General features: G+C 41.2%; 1 protein-coding gene and 1 non-coding gene across 2 annotated transcripts; both read left to right on the top strand.

Annotated features, from left to right (window-relative positions):
- LOC103183216 (annexin A13) lies at window positions 1-19,252 on the top strand. The gene is given in 12 exon segments (XM_007900564.2): window positions 1-76; window positions 5,166-5,241; window positions 6,899-6,964; window positions 6,967-6,992; window positions 7,632-7,802; window positions 9,801-9,834; window positions 10,869-10,948; window positions 12,102-12,170; window positions 12,286-12,387; window positions 13,455-13,530; window positions 14,449-14,561; window positions 17,702-19,252. Coding segments are annotated over 12 exon segments (948 nt in total). The 5' UTR covers window positions 1-61; the 3' UTR covers window positions 17,822-19,252.
- Window positions 11,754-11,825, top strand: trnae-uuc. Its single transcript has one exon. It is a non-coding gene; the product is annotated as a tRNA-Glu (tRNA).
- Window positions 19,253-23,245: the final 3,993 nt, after the last annotated feature.

The following is a 23,245-nucleotide window of genomic DNA, read 5'->3' as shown; positions in this document are numbered from 1 at the left end:
AAAAAATCCCACCACAATTACTTGTCAGAGCTTCAGGAAAGGATACTAGTCACTGGACAAGATGGGCAACACTCACGTAAGTCCTAGGCAAAATACATTTGATTTGTAGACTGATCAATATAAGCTGTTAAATACTCCCAACAGTGATAGTCGCCAAATTACTGAAAGCAGCTGTAATTTGTCAACATATTTAAGGTTAAAATAATTGTGGCTCATTCCTTGGGTAGGTTGAATAGATTTGGAAATCCATTCTTTGAACTTTTTAATCTTCATTGGAATCAAACATTGGGCTCAAAGCTCCAATAGTGGTGCAGCAGGATTTAGGTACAACAACAACTTATTTATTTAGTGTCCTTCAGGCAGGTAGTGTCTCAGAATGCTTAACTTCAGTGTTTTTTTTAATGACCAGCTGGAAAGGAGGTGTGGGGTTACCGAGGCATGGTCGAAGAGGAAAGTCTTCAGGCGTGATTCGAAGGAGGGGAGGAGGGAACAAGCTGAAGGGATTGAGGCAGGAGTTCCAGAAATTCAGTCACAACTGTGAAGCGTAGGGGACAAGGAACCTGTGCTAGCTGAGCGAAGGTGGTGGGTAGAGGAGTGGGGTGTAAACAGATCGGAGATATAGGACAGGGCATGAAGAGGTTTGAAGGCGAGAGTTGTTGAGACGTCTCAAAGTGCTTTGCATAATGTAATGTAAAGTGAATTTGACCTTATACTTGGTGGGCGAAAAGAAGCAGCCAATTGCCCACAGCAGCAATCCATCCACGCAAACAATCCACTCTGTGAAATTTATGTGACGGGAAATATTTTGAAAACTTATTTTGTTCAATCAGAGCACTAATATCAGGGTCATGAATTTGTCTGTGATTCGATATCAGGGAAGAGGGGCCACTGTCTTTAATTCAATCTTCCACTTGGTGATAGCCAGTGTTTACTGTTACAGTCAAATTTGCAGTTTACCCCATTGTTAACCCAGGATTTGCTGAAGATAGTCTGAGTAAACATTGGCTGTCAGTGGAAGATTAAGTTAAAGTCAATGACCCTACTCCTCCCTGTCAGCAAATCATAGCATATTCATGAAGCCATACAGACCATCAAGTTCCCTTACTTATGTTGCTGTGGTCTCAGGCTCTTTTGAAGCAAATCATTCTATGTTCTAATAATAATCCTTGCATTTGGTATAGCGCCTTATCGTGTCATTTGAGAAGTTTCAAAGTACTTCACAGGATATACTGTAAAATGGAATGTATTTTGCGGGAAAAATGGGGCAGCCAGTTGCAGACAGCAGTGTCTCACAAACAGCCACGGAGTCAATGACCAATTTGATTTGGGGGATTTGTTAGCTAGATCACTGGCAGAAACTCCCTTCTCGTTTCGAACAGTGTCATGGGATCTTTAACATTCACCTGAACAGGCAAATGGGATCTTGGTTTAACATCACATCCAAACTATTGTTATTCTCTAACCTTCCCCTTAAGTTTTCAAGTGACAATCCTGAGTTTATGCCCGTGACTCAGTGCCTACAGGAGAGAAAAAAAACTTTCCATTTACATGAATGGAAAATAATAATGAGATTAATTTGTAATAAAAGTAAATAGCAACAAAATGTATACAAATTTACCACAAATAGAGGCAATGGGCACTTGACATCTCTCAAACACACAAATAATGGTCTATGGGGGTTATCCTGTCTATCAATGGGTAGACCAGTTTAATTGGTTTGTTTAATTATCCTGCGCATTGGTGTCCATGGATGTGTTGGGAAATATTTGCTGTTTGTTAATAAGTGAGATAAGCACTGAATGTTTTATTGCTGTTCCTAAGTGACTGAAAGAAACAGTTCTCTTCAAATTTAAACTGTGGGCCCTTTCCACGTCTCAGTTGGTAGAATCACTGCCTAGTACAACAACAACAACTTGCATTTATATACTGGTAAAGGCATTCAAAACCAATTAGTTTCAAGTGTGATCAAAATCAGGTTTGATTCTTTATCTATGTTAAGTTAACTGATGTCAACTAGGCATATTAGTTATTCATAGTATTCATAGTATCTATAGTAGTCATACGAAAAATTGATCTCAATGCTGTGGAGCTCAGTGCTCGATATCCAGTGACACTTGCTGAAAAGTATTTGTTTTTATTGAGTGAGGATAGGATCAGACTTGGCTGTGATCCACTAACTCCCCCTCCCTCCCTGAGAATACAGAATATGCGTTCGTCACTACCTGACTCGATTTCTCAAATGCCCTCTTTGCCAATCTCCCCAGCTCCACCATGCACAGGATCCAGCTGATCCAAAACTCCGCCACCCATATACTCACCCGCACTATACTCCGTAGCCCCATCACACCAGTTCTAGCCAGGCTCCACTGGCTCCCTATCGCTGAACACATCGATTTCAAGATCCTCACACCCATTTTCAAATCCCTTCATGCCCTGGCACCTCCTTATCTCTCCGACTTGCTAACCCCCCAACCCACTGCCTCCACTCGACTGGATTCAGCCTTCTGCATATCCTTTGTACCCTCCGTTTCACTATTGGAGGCCGCACTTTCAGCCACTCCACACTGAAATGCTGGTACATTCTTCCTCTATCACTCCAGCTTGCCCCTTCCTTCCCCATCTTCAGGTCATGCCTGAAGACCTTCCTATTTGACCATGCCCACGGTTACCTCCCCCTTCCCCCAGCTAGGCGTCATGCTCTGCCACAGTCAAGCGCACTGGGATACTATCCTACGTGAGGGGCGCTATATAAATGCAAGTTGTTGTTATAAAAGTACAGTCGATACACTTTACAGTGAATCCTGGTGCTTCGAGATATCCTTGTAATATCGAGTCAGGAGATCTTTTTCCTTCACTGCACCATGTATTTGACCACACCCAATATAGAGCTCTCTGAAGAGCTCTATATAGCTGAAGACCAATTTATTTTGTTCCCCTCGAACCATAGAAAATTACAGCACAGAAGAAGGCTTTTTGCCCCATCGTGTCTGTGCTGGTTCTTTTAAGAGCAATGTTTTCAGTCCAATTTATCTGGCTTTCCTCATACCTCTGTTCAGCAAGTGGAAATCACTACTCTTATACCTTTTTTTAAAGTAAAACTTTTTGCTTTTGATTTGGACAATGCAACAAACATGGGTTTTCAAATTGTTGGCATTTCACCCATCTGATCCATATGGCTGAGACAGACATTCCTAAAAGTTAATCATTTCCTACGGTTATCAGGACTGAATTATTTTGTGTGCTTTGCATCCTGATACCAAGCAGCAAGACAATTTAGCAAACATGCCATTGTTGCCCTGAGGGAGAGAAGTGTTATCAATGACTGGTAGAGTTTCGTGGTGTGTTTAGTCATATTTATATGCAGATCACATATCACATACAGAGCAAAGTGACTATCTTGCAATGAAGCACACCTTGCATTGTGACTAATCAAACTAATCAACATCAAAGGAGAGGGTCTCCCGCTTTGTATAACTACCATTTCTATAAAGGATTAACTGAGTTTTACATCCTGGAGTTTATGTCAGTGTCAAGCAGCTAACATCCTACAATAATGTTTCTCTTCCTATTTCCCTTGGCTTCTCTCTTGAAGATCTTCAACTCCTATCTCCTTCAACTGGGATACAGTTCCATAGGTGCCAGACACCCTCTGCTTCTTTGCCCAAGTTGCCATTATTCATGTTGTGAGCCATCATCTTCACACTAATCAATTAATTTATAAAGTAATCATCACAGTGAGTGTTGGCAGGCTGTTTGACTGTAAAAAGATGGAACAATCATCTTCCTGATGTGACACTTAGCTGTTCTCTCCATTTCCCCAATAAGAACATTGCAGGTGAAGCAGGCAACCTATTGCTTCCACATTGCTGCAATCCTACATTGCTACTAAGGGAACAGGAGGCATTTATGAGTGAGACAAGATCAGCTCCTTACCTATTTCCAATGGAAAGAGGTTGGTTGACATATCTATCGTGTTACTTGTTACATTCGCCTACAAAGATAGTCACCGCATTTTACAGAAAACTCTATGAAGCACTTTGAGACATCTTGACATGATAAGGCACTATATCAAATGCAAAGATTATTATTACTATGTTATTTCAGTTTAGATCATTCCATGGAGGTAGTTTCTAAGAAGTTTTCAGTGTTGTGTCAGCCAGACACATTACACGTTACACTTCAATGGATGTTATATTTGAATTTGCCAAAAAAACTACTTTCTGCATCAGATGGACATTTTGTGCGAGGGTATCTTGTCAAACCATTTCTGAATTGTCGATTAACAGTCCCAATTACACCAATGATTATAGGAGCTATGCATGTCTTGTATTGCCACATTTAGGTCTATTTGTATTTCAACATACTACCTGATCTTCTCTAGTTCCTTATTTTGTACATTCTACTCACTTGGAATGGCCACATCATTGATACTGTTAATAAGTTATTATTAAATCCTCTTCCACCACCTTTTTAGGCAGTGTATTCCAATCCTAACAACCCACTGCTTAAAAAAAATCTCAAAAAGTGATAATGATATCTGGTTTATTACAGATGACTGTTCTATCTGTATGCACGAGTGAGTCCCAGATATTGTGATGTTACCTTTTACTGGTTGATGTTCATACCAGTTGGTCTTTACTTCAATATCAAAGTGTTAACAGATTGTTCAGTAGATATATTTAGCTACATTGTTTCTCCAGGTTCTCTAATGGCATTAGCGCTGAACACGATGACTTGGTCAGGCTGGACACCAGGACATCTCCCTCTACTCCATTGTAAATCCTGGTAAATATTTCAAAGGAACAGTCGTAGCTCCTTTAAATGACTCATTGAGTAAATTACCCAATGTCTAGGGTGTGATACATTATGCCATGCTGTAGTTGGATGAAGGTGAAATCAAGTCTGGGATTTTCTCATACAACCAGAGAGATACACCAAGCAAAGGTCAACCAGGCCCTACTTATTGGAAATGGGTGACAAGCCTATCCTGTCCAACTCAGGCATGTCTTAGGTTCTGAGCCATACAAGACAGCAAGGACCAACCTTTTAATCTGAAATCTATGTTGTTACTTCTCTGAACTACTCACCTATTTGTTGCCTTGTCAATCTTGTAGTACTGCAAGTACTTGGAGTATGAATGCTAACAATTGCACTGTATTTTACAGCCCGCAGTTCACTATCACATTCACTTCAGTGAAGACGAAGATGCCAAGAGGATCAAAAAGGCCTGCAAAGGAGCAGGTGAGCAAACTGAGATGTTATCTCAACTGACTTCCATTCTGTAATCATATTCAATTATAATGGTGGATAAATGACACAGTTGAACACTGGTTAATTTATAAGACAGAGAGAGTATCTTAATTATGTCTCAGATGCCTATAAATTGTGAAGGTCTCATAGCCAATAATCACATTCACACCCTGGCAATTAAGTGTGGGCCCCATCAACTTTTCCTTCTCCTTTTCAAGGTCTATAAGCGATTATCCTGTGGTAATCCTGTAGCTCAGTGGTAAGAGCATTCACCTCGGAACCTGGGTTCAATTCCCGGCAGGGCGAAACCTTGGGCAAGATTCCTTATTCCACATACCTGATAATAATCCCTCAAGAAAAAAAAACAATAATAAATTGGTCACTTCAATCTTCGACTGTTTGTGGGACATTGCTGTGCGGAATTGGCTGCCGCGTTTTGCCCACAAATATACAGTCAGTTCACTTTACAGTATATTCTGTGAAGCATTTTGAGATGTCTAGAAGACATGACACGCTATAACAAATCAAGGATTATTATTATATTTTATTATAGTGGAGGGGAGAAGTGATCAGAGAGTTAAACTAGCTCCAAGAAGATGTGCAAAACCACCCAGTGATTCTTTGCTGATTGATAAACTTACTGACCTGAAGAGTTGTGTTCTTGTTTTTGTGTATTGTGTTTATGTATGTGCATTTGTGTGTATGTGTTGTGATTGGGTTTGTTTGAATGTATTTGTGTTTGCATTTTAACAGTCCTTATGTCCACAAATCATGAGAACAATTCAATGTTTAGACCAATCAAATTAACTGTAGGTTGATTACCTATTCATCTGTGAACAATTATTTTACCAGCAAAGTGGAAAGTCCTTTAATTGGAAGGGTTTAGCATTGAGAACTAAGTCGAGTTAAACCTGAACTGCTTCCGCTGCAGAAAATGCTATGACTACAATATTGGGCACGAGGTGGTGATCCCTCAGTGTTCCCTCCATCATGAGTTCTGTATTCTGAGGATTTATTTACAGCCACATTACCATTGAACCAACCTGGTATCACAAGGCAAGCATATAAATGACTCCACCTCACTCAGATAATACTTTGCCTTACTTTAATTTTTTTGGCAACTGATAGATGCAGAAACCCATCACCATGGATTAGAGTATCCAAATCAAACTGAGAATTCCGTGCAACCCAAATTTCAGAGTACTATTGCCCATTTGTATTCTCATTGAGTCAAGCATTGCTTGTTTGCCTGCAGATGTGCAGAGACACTGTGAGTTTCAGGGCAACCAAAGTGCCCAGTGTAGGCAGAGGGCAGTTCCCATGGGTGTTAGGACACTGTCAGCTGATTCTGTTGCATTGTATCAGTTGCAGCTGTTGCATTGAAGCAGACATTGTGTTTCATCCCAATTTACACACTTTGTCTCAAAGGAGACAGTATGGATAAGTGGCTGCTGGTTGTGATGATGAGGGATTGCACACTCCAGAACAAGCAAACTCTGCCTCTGTGAGTTCTTAATAACTGGAAGTGGAGACAAGTACGGGAAGGAAGGGATTTTACACATTCAGTTGACCAGCTATATAAGGATAGAAAGGTGTTTGTGACAAGTGTTGCTATTTATCTGATCTACCATATCACTGAATCTTCCAGGCACAGATGAAACTGCTATTATTAAAATCCTAGCACGTCGGACAATGGAACAGAGACAAAAGATAAAGAGAAGTATCTGGCTCTGTATGGAAAAGTGAGTACATTGACAGTAAGGATTGCATAAAGTTCGCAATATGTTTGAGCACATTGGGGGTTGTGAATAAAAATCCAACATGAAAACTGGGATTTAATACATTCTCATCAAATCTCCTCAGGTTCAACATCAGGTTTTCCAAGCTGTGTTTTAAACAAGCACACGCATTCGTATACATATTCACCCATTCATACACACACACGCAAAAGCTCATGCACAGATCTACACAACGCACCCACATACTAATATAGTCACATAAATACATGCATAAAACACACATATGTACATTGAAACAACAGTACATATGTATACAGTGTGCATTTTATGTGATATTTGTGAAAACATACCTGCCAGTCTGGCTCATTAGCAGGATGTGGAGGAGCAGACTGGGATGATGACTGTCATTGTTTTGCTGTGAAGGTGCCTCACTTAATGATAAACCCAATAAAATCCTTAATTTCTGCTTCTCCTTTCCCCTCCCCCCCTTCCCACTTTCCCCATTCCTTCTGCCCTTTCTATCCTTCCCACCTCCTCAACCATCTCCCCACTGTCACCTACCCTCCTCTCCTCCCGCTCCATCACTCCCGCCCCCCACCTCCTTCCCACCAGTATCTGAGTTGCTTTGATTAATTTTTCTAGGAGCTGGAAAAAGTGCTTAAAAACGAACTCAGCGGGAACTTTGAAAAAGCAATAATGGGCTTGCTGGAGCCACCCTGTGAGGTTAATGCCAAGTCACTTCACAAAGCATTGAAAGGGGCTGGAACTGATGAAGATGTTCTTATCGAGATCCTCTGCACACAATCTAATAAGGTATTTCTCTTCAATCCCTTAAAGGGCTACCAAATATGAAAAAGTGTTAAGCAAACTTTTTTTCGCCTAGGAAAGGAGAATAGTCCATGCAATTACAATAATGATGATAATAATAATAATCCTTGCACTTGATATGTGCTATGCAATGTGATACATTTCAATCATCAATGTATAAGTGTTATTGAAGTATTGAAGGTCCTACAGGGCACAGATAAACTCTACAACAAGGTGATCATTTACTCAAGCATAAAAGAGGGATGATGAGTTTAATGACTTTACACAGATATACGTGTATATTCAAATACACTCAAACCAGGTGAACCAGGTTTGGGGGAGAGGGTGATGGCAAATTTAAAAGGGAATTGGATAGCAAAATGACAAATAAATCGATTGAGAGATATGAGAGATAGAATAGTGCATGATTTTATCATTGGCTTGACAGCCCTACTATATAGCCCTGCACAATCCAATGTTCCAAAGTATCATGTGCCTTAACACACAAAAACAGTTTTGCTATGTATCTTTGGATAAAGATGGTGCCCTTTTAAACTGAGCTCGATCTTTCTCAGATACAAACTAAAATTTAGCAGTCATTGTTTGTTCATCGCATTGCCTCATATCTGTTACACACTTTTTGTGGAGTCCTGTAGCTCAGTGGTTAGAGCACTCGCCTTGCAGGTGAGAGACCTGAGTTCAATTCCAGGCAGAGGGCGAAACCTTGGGCAAGTTTCCTTACTCCACACGCCTAATAATAATCCCTCCAAAACCAAAAATAATAATAAATTGGTCATTTTCAATCTACGACTGTTTGTGGGACACTGCTGTGCGCAATTGGCTGCAGCGTTCGCCCAGAAATATACAGTCAATTCACTTTACAGTGTGTTCTGTGAAGCGCTTTGGGATGTCCTCCTGACATGAAAAGCGCTATATCAAATGCAAGGATTATTATTATTATTATTTCGCCCAGTAATTTTGACTTCCTCTGTTCAATCCAAAATGAATGGGAATTACACCATAGCAGTGATAAACAAAAGCTGCTTATTTCACAACTGAATATTGAAACCAGTGCTACAAATATAGCTCGACAACAGTAAGCTGCACAAAGGTGACTTTATAAAAAATAGGTGTGGACTCCGCAGAGGTGAGGTGGATAGAGCGCTGCACCGTGTGAGTTGGGGACACGCTGCCTCACACCAAAGCACCAAAAGTAGACACGTTAAAACTCCTCAAGATAATACGTTAATAAATACAATACAACACAATTTACATTTATACAGTTTCTTTTACAGTCTCAGAAAGATGCCTCAAAGTGACCTGTCTACCTGTTGACAATCCTCTATATAAAGAAATAATCATAACCCGTTATATCTGTTGACTACCTTCCATATGAAGAAATACTAGTGTCTGTCCTAAAATTGCCATTCACAATCTTGATTCTGAACCATCTTGTCCTGCTGCCTTGGTGTATCTGGATGTATTTTTCTAGAATTACTTAATTCTATTTGGAATTTGTCAGCCTGGTTCAGTTGCTAGCACTCTCACCTGAGTCAGAGAGATGTGGGTTTAAGCCTCATGTCAGGACGTTGAGCTCATAGCCTACAATGCAGGCCATCTCTGGGGGTGAGCTGCATTGTCATAAGTATGTCATTCAGACAAGCCATTGAATGAGGTCCTGTCTGACTGTTCAGATAGATGTTAAACATCCCATGGCACTATTCAAAAGAGAAGGGAGTTTCTCCTGGAGCCATTAGCTGGAGTGCACAGTAGGGAGTTGTATACAGTAAGAGCTGAAGTTGAGGAGGTACAGATGGGAGCAAAGCAGGATGGCATTGGTTTTGTTGATAACCAGTTGAAGGAAGTTAGGTTAGAACCACTTGTTGTTTATGTAGGATGTCAGACCTAAGACTAGCTGATCCTCTGTAAACCTGTGCAGGAAATCTTCCCTGTGCAAATAAAACATTGTGTACTAATATTTATAATTACAATTATGTTTTTCAGCAAATGATGGCCATTAAGGAAGCATATCAGAAAAGTAAGTCTTTTGAGAATTATTCTTAAATTTTATCATTTATTTGTTACCTCCACTGGAATTATTATTGAACACAATTCAAATTCCTCTCACCTCTCCTTCCTCAGTACACAAGGCAGGCTGTGTTGTTACCTCTGTGTGAATTTGTCACAGAGAGTGAACTTGGTGGTGTGTTGGTTAACAGGATACTGAACTTAACTCCGTTATCCAGCACTGCAGACCTGTGAGGTTTGGTCGGCAAGTCAAGAGAGTAGCTAGAGGTCCAACTAATCTGTTGGAGTCAAGCGTGGTAGGAACACAACTACAAACAGTCATTATACAAACATAATAATAATTATCCTCACATTTGAGATAGCACCTTTCTCGTCAGGGGAACATCTCAAAGCACTTCACAAGATTTACTATAAAGTGTAGTGACTGCATTTTGTTGGCAATGTCTCACAAACAGAATGACCAAGTGACCAGGACAACAGGAGAAACTCCCTTCTCTGTTTAAATCATGCCATCTACTTTAACATCCACCTCAACAGGCAGACAGGACCTCAGTTTATATAATAATAATAGTAAGCCTTGTATCTGATATAGTGCCTTATCACATCGTTGAAATGCCTCAAAACTCTTTACAGAATGAATTGTAAAGTGTATTGAGTATATTTTGTGGATGAAATGCATCAGCCAATTATGAATAGCAGTGGATTGAATGATAACATTTTAATTTAATACACAAAACATTATAATCAGTGACTCTGGTTAGACTTTTTTAAATTTATTCTTCCTAGCCTATCGAGGCTCAAAGTGTCAGTCTAGTCTATGAGTTCAAAGTCCCATTGTGGGGTTTGAACCCACAACTTTTGACTTAGAGCAGGAGACAATGCTACCAACTGACCAAGACTGACACGCTTAGTTATCAACTGGGTGGAATAGTTTAACAGTGTGATAATTATCACAAATAGTAATGAATAAATCCCAAGTCGCAATTTTCACCCCAGAACATGGCCATTGCTCACAGTAAATCTGTCATTTCTGTTTCTGCACAGTTTTTGAAAAGGATCTCGAAAGTGAGGTTCGGAGTGACACGAAAGGCACTCTGAAAAATCTACTGGTTTTATTGCTCCAGGTATGCATTCCTCCATAGGCTGATAACAAACCTATCCTAACATGGACTTCAACTGCACACACTCCATATCCTGGGGGAAAGCTTCACAATAAAGACTCCCTCAACCTCAGCAGCAAAATCACATTGTGAAGATACATTGTGAATAGTAATCAGCTCATTAAGGGCACTTGTTGGTGTGGAAATATGAGTCAAGGCCCTTATTGGTAGCGCAGTACTTGCTGGACATGTACGGTGCTTGCTTGAGCGTCACCGATAGTGATGAACCAAAGGGGGCATCAGAGTTAGGAGTTTTAATCCTGAGGCAGGAGCCAAATACATTCATGACCAAAAGCACAAGAGTTTGGAATATGAAACTGATAATTTGGATACATGCTAGTACTGAGATTCAAAGGAGTGACATCAATCTAATTTTAAAAATACTGTAAATAGCATATCTTTACAACAGTGCAGTTATACACACAGTCCTGCACTCTGTAGGTTTTCCACCCCCTCCCCCATTGCCCCACATCTCCCTCCAAGTTGTTTTTGGACACTCATCCTGTAATCTAGACATTGCTACAATCATTTTAACTCAGGTGAAAATCCTAACAGAAACTATACTCATTTTTCTGCCTCTCTTCTTCCCTTCTCTCTGGTCTCCCTATTCTCTACCAATTGCCTTGGCACCCCCCCAATGTTCACTTAAGATTAAGATATTTATTTAGAACAGGGAATGGACAACTATTTTAAGCATTCGTAATGCAGCCCACAAGTTGGCCATCCCTGATTTAGATAGCTAAAGAAATCTCTCAGTCTTATTTAGTGGAGTCCTGTAGCTCAGTGGTTAGAGCACTCGCTTTTCAAGCGAGAGACCTGAGTTCAATTCCAGGCAGGGCGAAACCTTGGGCAAGTTTCCTTACTCCACACGCCTAATAATAATCCCTCCAAAACCAAAAACAATAATAAATTAGTCATTTTCAATCTACGACTGTTTGTGGGACATTGCTATGCGCAATTGGCTGCCGCGTTCGCCCACAAATATACAGTCAATTCACTTTACAGTGTGTTCTGTGAAGCGCTTTGGGACGTCCTCCCGACGTGAAAAGCGCTATATCAAATGCAAGGATTATTATTATTACTATTAGCCTCATTGATAATTATTGTCTAAATCTAGGCTGATCGAGACGAGGAAAATGATATAAACGAAAACCTGGCTGAACTGGATGCAAAAGAATTGTACAAGGTAACTGAAACAGGATTTGGTCCAAACATTTATCATGGTGCTATTTTTTCCATAGATTAAAAAAGCTAAATATTCAGCAGTCATTTTCAAACTGAGCAAATGGTTGTCTTCACAGGCTGGAGAGAACCGCTGGGGCACTGATGAGCTGCCATTTAATACTGTCCTAGCTAAAAGAAACTGGATGCAGCTCAGGGCTACTTTCAAAGCTTATTCAATCGTGAGTATTTCTGACACCTCACGTGCTGTATGGCAGCCAATGTCTTGACACTTACTAAGTGGTCTGCACTTCACTCACAGGACAATTACATCGAAATAGCACATACCTTTCAATCATTGTGTTCAATAACAACATAAGGGTGAAAATTACAACAACAACTTACATTTGTACAGCGCTCTTTACACAGATAGCGTCACGGAGTGATTAGCTGCGGTGTATCTTGACGCCGAGCCAGAAAAGGTGGGGGGTGACATTTATGACCAGGCAAAATTTGGACTTGAGTCAGTTTATTATTTCTTTCTGTGAGTGTGATTCCCCTCCCACTAAATTAATGGGAGCCTCTATTTGAGTAAAATATTGGTACAGTAAAATATTGGTCTAGTAGCCCTTAACCAATTATTCCAATCAGATGGTTCTGCAAAAATGAATTTCATCCATAGAGGCCTTAGATTGAAACACTGCTTGAAACTACATGCTGGCTATTGGATATTTTCTATAATATCAGGTTGAAAAATGTGACATGGTATTATAATTATCACAGGAGATATTATCACATTGGCAAAAATTCCATTCTCAATATCTCAGATAATACCTGATTCAAAGCCCAACCACAGCAATATACAACGTGAGTAGGACTTCTGGTAACATGAACTCAACTCCAAGGTCGTAACTAAACTCAACTTAAAGCTCAGCTTGCAGTGCAAACCAGCCCAATGGTGGCTGCAGGTCTTCTTCAGACACCTAGATACAAGAATTTGGTAAATAAGAATGTTAAGGAATATGGAGAATAGCTGGGGAAATGGGTTTAGAGAATTGCCAATGGCAGAGCAGGTTTGATGGGCTAAACGGTCTAATCATGTTCTTATGTTCGAGTATGTCTTTAGGAATCCTTGCATCAGAAACATTAACATAAGCACAGGTTCCAAGATGCAAAGAATAAAGTTCTGCTTGTGAGAACTGGTGCTGGTCTGTACCCAGAAGTGACAGCAGTGAAGGGCCTAAGAATTGTAACACTTGTGGTGATGGTGGCTGTCATATGAACTTTTGCCCTTCTCTTTTCTGCACAGCTCCATGGTAAAGACATTGAGGAAGTGATTGAAAGCGAAACATCGGGCGATGTAGAGAAGGCTTACCTGACTATTGGTAAAGTAAAAAGAGTTTTTCACCAGCTCTAATGTGCTGCACATGTCAAACACTTACAAAGAAAATTATTATTTAGGAATTCTGAAATTAGTTATTTCACAAGTTCACAAGCAAGGCTCAGATAAAGAAGGGCCATTTCATCCTACTCCCCTCTCATTACATTATCAGTGGCCTCAAGTCTCCTGAGTCTTAGCCTATGAGGTTCCACCTGTCTTGATTTGGAAGCCAATTTTCTGCAGTCAGTCCTTAAATCAAACCGGCTTCTAAATTAAAATTGAATTTGATCATTTCCACAATTACGCCAATCTTAAATTTTAAGACAAAATGGTCTTACAGGCTAAAACTAGGTGGAATTTCAGGCCTCAAGCTGTTTCCTAAATTAGTCCAGCATCTGAATATGAATCTCAATTTCTGGTAAACAATTCCAGCTATTAATTGCCCTCTGTTTGAAGAAGAAATACTTCTGGTGTCCTAAACTTGCTCTTCATGGTCTTGAACCAGCAGTTGCAGTTGACCTCACCTCTTGTTCTTGCTGCTGTTACATAACCAGGAGAGAGGGAATATAATAATATATAACAATATATATTATGTGGTCAATGACAAGAGCAGAGAATAATTTACACTTGTTCTTAAAATCTGTCTTTAATAATAGTTTTAGGACTGAACACCCCCCTTCCCGACCAGGAGAATGGTTTACCAATTGGTTCTGCTGATTGAAGTGCCACGCTATGTTTGTTTTTAGAGTGAGCCTCACCACTCAATTCTTCATGACTGTGAGCCCGGAAGGGTTTCATTCCTCACTGACACACAGACTGAGGATTAGAATGGAATGGTGAAGCCATAGAAACAGTATTAAATATGAGACCCTTTCTCCTGATAACTCAATCTAAAACTCAGCTGTGTGTTTTTATCTTGCAGTTCAATGTACCAGAGATTCCCACAGTTACTTTGCGAAGCAGTTGCATGAGGCGATGAAAGGTTCAGGAACCAAAGAGGACACCCTGATTCGCATCATAGTAGCCCATGCAGAGGTAAAACTATAATCCTGCAATACTGTGAGACATGTGTGAAAAAGTTTTAATTCTTCAGTGGCAGTTCAGTTCTGATATTCGCAAAAAGAGATTAGAAAAACTGATGAAGATGAAGATAATTTGCATCACCCCAGGACTGGCCGTTTGCCTGCCTTCCGAAACTTGAATCTGACTACGAAAACATTATGTCATAAAATGGGGTTGGTGAGTTTCCCTAATAGTGTAGTGGTTAAAGGCCCTGCTGGAAACAGCACTCGCCCTTGCAAATTGGAAGGCTGAAGAATGTGGAACTCACTGGATGAAGCAGTAGTTGAATCAGATAGTACAGATGTATAGAAGAGGAAGCGAGACATACACATAAGGAAGAAGGAAAGAGAAGTGTTCGGGAGGGAGTAAGGAGTGGTTGGAGACTTACATGGAGGACTGTTGGGCCGAGTGTAAATCTATGTTCACATGTCAGCCCAATCTCAGCTGAGGCAGAGGTAGGAGTGCTACAATGGGTCTTCGTGACCGTCTTTAGGGGAAGGGAAAATAAGCCAATAATCCTGGTCCTGCTTGCTATGTAGAGATGCCTGTGGGTGATGACAGGAGTGGGTTGCCAACACGCACTGTCAAGGCTCAAACATGAGTAATAGCCACTTGGGCAAAGGTACCACAGGAGCCATCAGGCACCATAGAATTATACAGCACAAAAGGAGACCATTTGGCCCACTGTGTCTGTGCTGGCTCTATGAAAAGAGCTATCCAATCCAATCCCACTCCCCCGCGCTCTCCCCATAGCCCTGCAAACTTGTACTCCCCAAATAATTATCTACTTCTCTCTTAAAAGTTGTTATCGAATCAGCTTCCACCACCCTTTCAGGCATTGCATCCCAGATTCGAACTCGCTGTGTAAAAAAATTTCTCCTCACCTCCCCTCTCTTTCTTTTAACAACTATTTAAAATCGGTGTCCTCGGGTTACCGACCCACCCGCCAGTGGAAATAGTTTCTCCTTGTTCCCCCTATCGAATACCCTCATAATTTTGAAAACTTCTATTAAGTCTCGTCTTAACCTTTTCTGCTCCAAGGAGAATAATCCTAGCTTCTCTAGCCTCTCCTCATAACTGAAGTCCCTCATTCCTGGTACCATCCTGGTAAATCTCCTTTGCACCTTCTCCAATGCCTTGACATCCTTCCTAAAGTGTGGTGCCCAGAATTAAACACAGTACACTAGCTGAGGCCTAACCAGTGTTTTATAAAGGTTCATCATAACTTCCTAGTATCCCGTTTGTTTATCCACCCTCTCCATTACTTCATCAAAAAACTCTATCAGGTTTGTTAAACATGATTTGCCTTTAACAAATCCATGTTGGCTGTCCTTTATTAACCCATATTTTTCTAAGTGAAAATTTATTTTTTCCCGCATTTAGTCTCTAGAAGTTTCCCCACTACTGATGTTAGGCTGACTGGCCTCTAGTTCCCGGGTTTATTCTTCTGCCCCTTTTTGTACAGAGGAGTAACATTTGCAACCCTCCAGTCCTTTGCCACCACCCCGGTGTCCAAGGAGAATTGAAAGATTGTAGCCAGAGCCTCCGTTATTTCCATCCTTACTTCTCTCAGTACCCTAGGATGCATACCGTCTGGACCGGGTGACTTATTTACCTTGAGCACCGACAACCTTTTTAAAACCTCTCTCAGTTTATTCTCATCTTATCCAATTTCTGTACCCTCTCCTCTGATACTGTGGCATTGGCTGCATCCTCTTCTTTTGTGAAGACAGACGCAAAGTACTCATTCAGTACATCAGCCATGCCCTCTGCCTCTACAAGAAGATTCCTCTTTGGTCCTTAATTGGACCTAAAATTAGTTTAAACCTTCCCCACAGCATGAATTAACCTCTCTGCGAGGACGTTAGTCAGATTTAACCCATACACCTTGTACAGGTCCCTAAACTGGTCCCAGTGATCCAGGAACCTGAAGCCCTCCTTTCTGCACTTATTCTCCAGCCATGCATTCATGTGTTTGATCCTGCTGTTTTGATACTCACTCGCATGAGGCGCTGGGAGTAATTCAAAGATCACCACCTTTGAGGTCCTACTCTTTAGTTTTTTCCCTAGCTCTGATACTCTCCCTGTAGGATTTCAGACCTTTTTTTCTCTACGTCATGGATCCCAATATGGACCACAACTTCTGGATGTTCCATTTCCCCCTGTAGAATGTTTTGCACTCGTTCCTTGATATCTTCAACCCTGGCAGAAGAGGCAACATACCATGCGAGAGTCACATCTTTGGTTGCAGAAACGTCTGTCTACTCCTTTCACCATTGTGTCTCCAAAGACAATTGTATTAACGCTCTTCCCTGTGTCCCCCTGTGCATCCATTTGCTTTTGACTCCCCTCTCCAGTGGGGTCATCACCCTGACTGATTCACTGCACTGAATACTAATCCCCCTCAGGGGATTTCTGCACTGCCTGTCCCCTCTTCCTACTATGCCGGGTTGTCACTCACTCATTCTCCTTGTGAACCCTATGTGGCTGTGGGGTGACCCTCTCTTGAAACGTTTGATCCATGAACTCTTCAGCCTCCCATATGCTATGTAGTGACACCAGCCTCTCCTCAAGCACAGAAACCCTGAGCTCAAGCTCGAGCAGCTGGAGGCACTTCCTACACACGTGTCTGTCCAGGGCACACAAAGCATCCTGGAGTTCCCACATGGCACACATTGTGCATGCAACTGGTCGCAGCTGCCCTGCCATATTCCCAGACCTGTTTTATATTATTTTAATATAATTTATATATATTATAATTATACACCTCTTTTCCCCTCTGCACCAAATTCCCACTCTTATCAAATTCTTTGACAGAATTCTCCACCTCACTCAGTTCCCTCCCCACACTGCTGGGCTCTCTGCTCCAGCTTTATACAGCTTTATACAGCATAACCCTAATGAAAGGGGAGAGGGACGGAAAAATCTCAGGAGAAAGAATGGATAATGGATCAAAGTTGTTCTCTCCCTTCACAAGCCTCTTTTACAGCATTTCCACCTGAAAAGCAAATGCAGCAGAAATATCGAGCATGAACTGCTGTAGATGGGAGTAGCTCATGACAGTGCCCTCTTTAATGCCACTCAGAGCTGAACCATGTTCTTTCTTTAAATAGGTTGATCTTGTCTTTATCAAGGAGAAGTATAAGGAGTTGAACAAGAAGTCTCTGGCTGAGGCAGTCAAATCTGAGACTTCAGGTGATTTCCAGAAGTTGCTGCTGGCCTTACTTCAGTGAAAGGCGTCCGAATACGAGGAGCTTTTCAAACCATCCACTTGTGCATCTCGATACAGACCATGTGACAACACGTTCAAGTTACTTGCAACATGTGAACCTATCTCTGTTGTAGTATTTGACATACTCACAAATCTGGTAGCAGAAATTCCACAATGGGTCTTTATGTACTCTATTGCGTAAAATTTGGCAAATTGTTGAATTGAGTTTGGGACAATGCCTTGGGATGTCCTGCCGAGGTGAAAGGCCCTATACAAATGCAATTGGTTGTTGTTGTTGGACTCTGAAGCTAGTTTTCTGTATTTCTTAAAAGAAACACAGAAAACTATCTTCAGAATTGCAACTGTATTTGGAAATTTGCCAGATCGTGGTCACTCCGAAAATACAACAATCTGGATTTATATAGTATCCTTCACACAGGGTCTCGACGTGTTTAGAGTAAATCTAGATCCAGGTGAAGCTTCTACTCCCAGACTGTCTGTTCACATTCATTTTAAAAAATCTCTAATATTATTTTAATATATAGGAAGCTATTGAAAGAAATAAAGCACTGTTACATAGATTACGTTTACATGGAAACTAATTTTAGAATACAATCTATCCCAATTGATGTTAATCACAATATGATACTTTTGATATTTTTGTTTTAAAGCTGTGTATATATCTCACAAAAAAAAATGTACAAAATGTATCTTGGGCAAAATGTAACCCTGAATACAATGCTTAGTTTTATTGGAATTTTGCATATTTTCTCACCGGAGTGCATTCTGTACTTTTTTAACAAATCGTGTGTGCAGCTCACTGGTTAATGGAGCTTAGCTATAGTGCGTTGAGTTGCATGTAACTCAGAGCATTATTACTTTGCATAAACAAAACATTATTCTGCCAGAGCTGACAAAGGAATGCTTAGTATTATCTCTGAGCGACCAAAATTAGAGCAGATTCCTCCCTCTCTTCCCCCCATCCACCCACATACAAACACACACAAGCACACAAATGCCATTGATATCCTTCACCATCAAGAAATCAATTACTGAAAAAAAATCTAATATTTATTTTAGGGTTAAGTTGTGTTCTTTGGAAGGAATGAAACTATCTTTGGCTTTTTCTGTATTTTTGGATTATTTCCCCTCCTTAAACCAGGAGCTGTCGGTTATTATCAAACGTGTGCAGTATTTTAACTTGAACACTTCTCATTTCAAACAAACAAATAAGATCAGTCAGATGGACTACAATGGGTCTGCCTTGGTCCTGTACATTCCTTTGTCCCTATGTTCTGTTTATCGTACCAAAAATACCCTTCTTCAGATCAGGTCAGGATGCATTAGTTATTGCAGAACGACATTGGTCAGCAGCTCTGTGATTAAGCCATTGGCTAAACTATCAAACATATGAATTGTGCTGCTGTCAAAGTATGAAATAAACATCACTCATCACTTCAGTTTGAGGCACTTGGTTCTGTGATATGTACAAAGTGTCCATTCAAACTCATTCAAAACATTGCAGCTCGTGTCTCTCACACATAATAATAATAATAATAATCCTTGCATTTGATATAGCGCTTTTCACGTCGGGAGGACGTCCCAAAGCGCTTCACAGAACACACTGTAAAGTGAATTGACTGTATATTTGTGGGCGAACGCGGCAGCCAATTGCGCACAGCAATGTCCCACAAACAGTCGTAGATTGAAATGACCAATTTTATTATTGTTTTTTTGGTTTTGGAGGGATTATTAGTAGGCGTGTGGAGTAAGGAAACTTGCCCAAGGTTTCGCCCTGCCTGGAATTGAATTCACTTGCAAAGCGAGTGCTCTAACCACTGAGCTACAGGACTCTACAAGGTCCGTGACCCTATCACCGCCACTTGCGCCCAGCTCCAATGACTCCCCAAACCCCCGAGGATAATAATAATCTTTGCATTTGATATAGTGCCTTATAACGTCTTCGAGATGTGTCAAAGCGCATGATAGAATATACTGTAAAGTGAATTGACTGTTTATTTTGTGGATGAAACGCAGTAGCCAATTGCGCACAGCAATGGCCCACAAACAGTTGTGGATTGAAGTAACCAATTTTTTTTAAAGAAATTATTAAAGAAAGGTGCTTACAACATAAGAACATAAGAAATGTTAGCCAAAAAAAGACCAAGGTCCATCTAGTTTGCCTTCCACCTTCCTGGCGGTCGCACGCACGCACATATGTCCCAAGCTACTTATGTACTATATCCCATAATGTTATTTCCAAAAAGAAAACAAACTAATCTGTGTTTTAAAGAATCAATCGATTCTGTCAATTTGCTGACTATATTCATGTATTGAATATAGGTATTTGCTGACTACATTCCTCGCCTATCCATAGCCACACAATCATTTGATTATCACACCCCCAGAACCGTTTCCTTGCCTTACTCTGCACACACAGAGCATCTGGTTACACCTTGCCTCTCTACACGGCCGGAAGAGGAAGCACATTTAGAAAACTATAAGTGTTTCAGGCAAATACAAACCGCACTCTGCTCTTCCGGAGGAACACCGTGATTGGCAAATTTGCAGTTGCTTACAGCAATGCAGCACAGCAGAAGCACATTCGCACAATCCCTCTTTCTTACGTCAAGAACACGTTGTTCATAATGCCCCATTCCAGACAGTGTGAGGAGCAGCTTGCAAGAGCTGAGGCTTGAGCTCTACCCCAGAGTGTTCCCCAATAGACACTGACTTTAGCAGCAAACAGCTGACACGCACTCACACAATACATGTCAATGCACTTCACATAGAGGCTTGCACGTATTATTTAGTGAACAAACATGTTTTCCTTTTGCGATCTGCCATTTTTTCACCTGAATTACACACATAATCAATAAGCAAACCTTCACAGGATATACTGTAAAGAGGAGTGACTGTATTTTTCAGGCAAATCGCGGCACCCAATTTGCATGCAGCGATGTCCCACAACAGCCACGGAGCATGTGACCAATTTTATCTGTGGGAATTGTCAGTCAGGACACCAGGGGAGAGAGAGAGAAAATCCCTTCTCTTTTCAAATAATGCCGCAAAGAAATTTAATGTCCACCTGAACATGCAAACGAACCTCGGTTTAACGTCACATCCAAAGGACTGCGCCTCCGGCAATGCAGCGCTACCCCAACACTGCATTGGACTGTCAGCTTAGACCAGGGTGGTCCAACCATTTGACCCTGAGGGCTGGATGTCGGATTTGAGAGACATCCTCTGTCTACATTAGCAATATTTGTGTGTTTCCCTTCCAGAAACATAACCCGTAAAATCATATAGAAATCCTGTTTCTAAATTGTGTGACTGTTTTATTTAATTTCACTATATTTTAATTGCAATGCAAACTTTAGATAGGCAATGTAAAAATTCATACACATTTTCAAACACAAACACATTTTAAAACAACAATATACTTTTATCAATAGAGTAGATATATGGAAGAATAATCATTAAATCCAGAGTGATCAATGAAAGTGAAATTAATAATTAAGTGATTCAGTTCTATAAATGCAAGGATTATTATTATTTGATACATTGTTGAAAGAGCTTCACAGAATATGTTATGAAAGTGGATTGATTTGTGGGTGAAAAATGCACATAATTGAATAGCCCTAATGTTTCTCTTGAACCACAGCTCCAATGTCCTCTATTTTCCACATGTACATTTCGTTTCTTACTGAGACTTAGTTCTGTAGTTTTAAAATCGCAAAATGTGCAACAGTATCTTTCTCAAATACTCCTACTGGGTACTTCATCACGTGGAGGGGATGGGGAATGTCTTATCATGCGGAGAGCGAAAGAGACCCTTCATCACATGTGCACTTACCAACTGAGAAGCAGCATAGGCAGTGAGACAAAAATGGCATCTTATATGACTTACACATCACAAATACACAAGTACTGAAATGGCTGGTGATATTAAGGCAAGGTGTCTGTACCATGTTTAACCCATGCACATTAAAGCTATGGTAGCCCATTCTCTCCCTGCACAGTGCTGTATTTTGTGTGCAGAAAACATGAACTGTACAATGAATAACACAATCAAACAGATTTCAAAACAGAACTGTTTTCATAGAATATAAACTCATACAGAGAACTACAATATTAACATTACAGCTGAATTATCAATCACTTTTTAAGAAAATGTTAGGTCAGGCATAAACCCTTAATTCACTCTGCCTGATCTCCCCCATTCAAAGTCTGTGGTTTTAAATCAAATTTGGAAGCGATGTCCATCTTTTTCATTTCAGGATTTGCCTGGCAAAATTGGAGAATCTTGAATTTCTTCTGTTAGGTCCTTATCACTAAGTTGTGTTTAGTTGGGCGATCTGCATTGCCTGATGTCATGATGGCTGGTCAAAACCTTGTCTTCTGTGCTTGTTCACTGTTGTGTACTGCGCATGTGGTCCTTCAGTATTGCAGCCGGTAAGCGCACGTGACAGCATGGGACTTAGGAGCACTGTGTACGCTGCTTCAACACCAGTAAGTACATACGCGGTCAAGGGTCCCCTTCACTCTCCACGTGATGAGCTCTTTCCTCTCTCAGGATCGGTCTCCCCTGGGGGTGGTTTGGGGGAGTGGTCGGTCTCCCCTGGGGGTGGTTTGGGGGAGGGGTCGGTCTTCCCTGGGGGTGGGTTGGGGGAGGGGATGAGTGTCTCCCCTCCCCTACCCCCAGCCCTGCAGTGCTCTGTCCAGTTTTTGCCAAGTCTCTAAAGCCATGCGATGACCAGGGTCAGCTGTGCCCCTTTCCTGAGCGAGTGTGTAATTCTTCTTCCTTTGCCTCACCACCAGCTTCGACCACTGCCTCAGAGTGCTCTGCAATTGCTTGTCGTTCACCAGGCTCTGGATCCTCTCCAAAGTCTCGATGTAGCCGAACGGTTTCTGCCAGACCTTGTGCCAATTTACCATGTGCTCGGTCTCTTGATCTGCCCTCTGCCAGCGCCTCAGGATCCCCTGGAAGCCGGGCTTATTGTCCATCGCTGAGAAGAAGATGCAGAAAAACTTCTTCTCGTTTTGATGCCATTTCCCAAATCGGCCCAAACTCTGATTGTTCATCTCAACCGTTTTCAGAGCTTCATAGTTGCCCACCTTCCTGCTGCCACAGCACCCCATCGTGTCAGGCCAACTGGGCTCAAACCCACAGCGCAAGTTTCAAGGTCTCCCCTTGGGATGTCCTGCTGTTGTTGTATCCCTGGTGGCAGCGCACAACACTTGCTGTCTGTCCTCGGATCCCCCAGAGACGGCCGAGGGAGGCTCCGATTGTTCTGCTCTCCCTCACTCACTTCCTCTATCTCTCTCTCCCTCTGTCTGTCAGCCTCCCTCTCTCCTTCTCTTTCTCTCCACCTCTGTTAATGACTCTTGCTTTCCCTCTCTCAATCACTTTCTCTCTGACACACTCGCTCTCAATTACTCTCTT

The sequence above is a fragment of the Callorhinchus milii genome, unplaced genomic scaffold, assembly GCF_018977255.1.
Source record: "Callorhinchus milii isolate IMCB2004 unplaced genomic scaffold, IMCB_Cmil_1.0 Scaffold2, whole genome shotgun sequence".
NCBI classification, from domain to species: Eukaryota; Metazoa; Chordata; class Chondrichthyes; order Chimaeriformes; family Callorhinchidae; genus Callorhinchus; species Callorhinchus milii.
The sequence above is the reverse complement of the archived record's forward strand: the minus strand, read 5'-3'. Positions and strand labels throughout refer to the sequence as shown.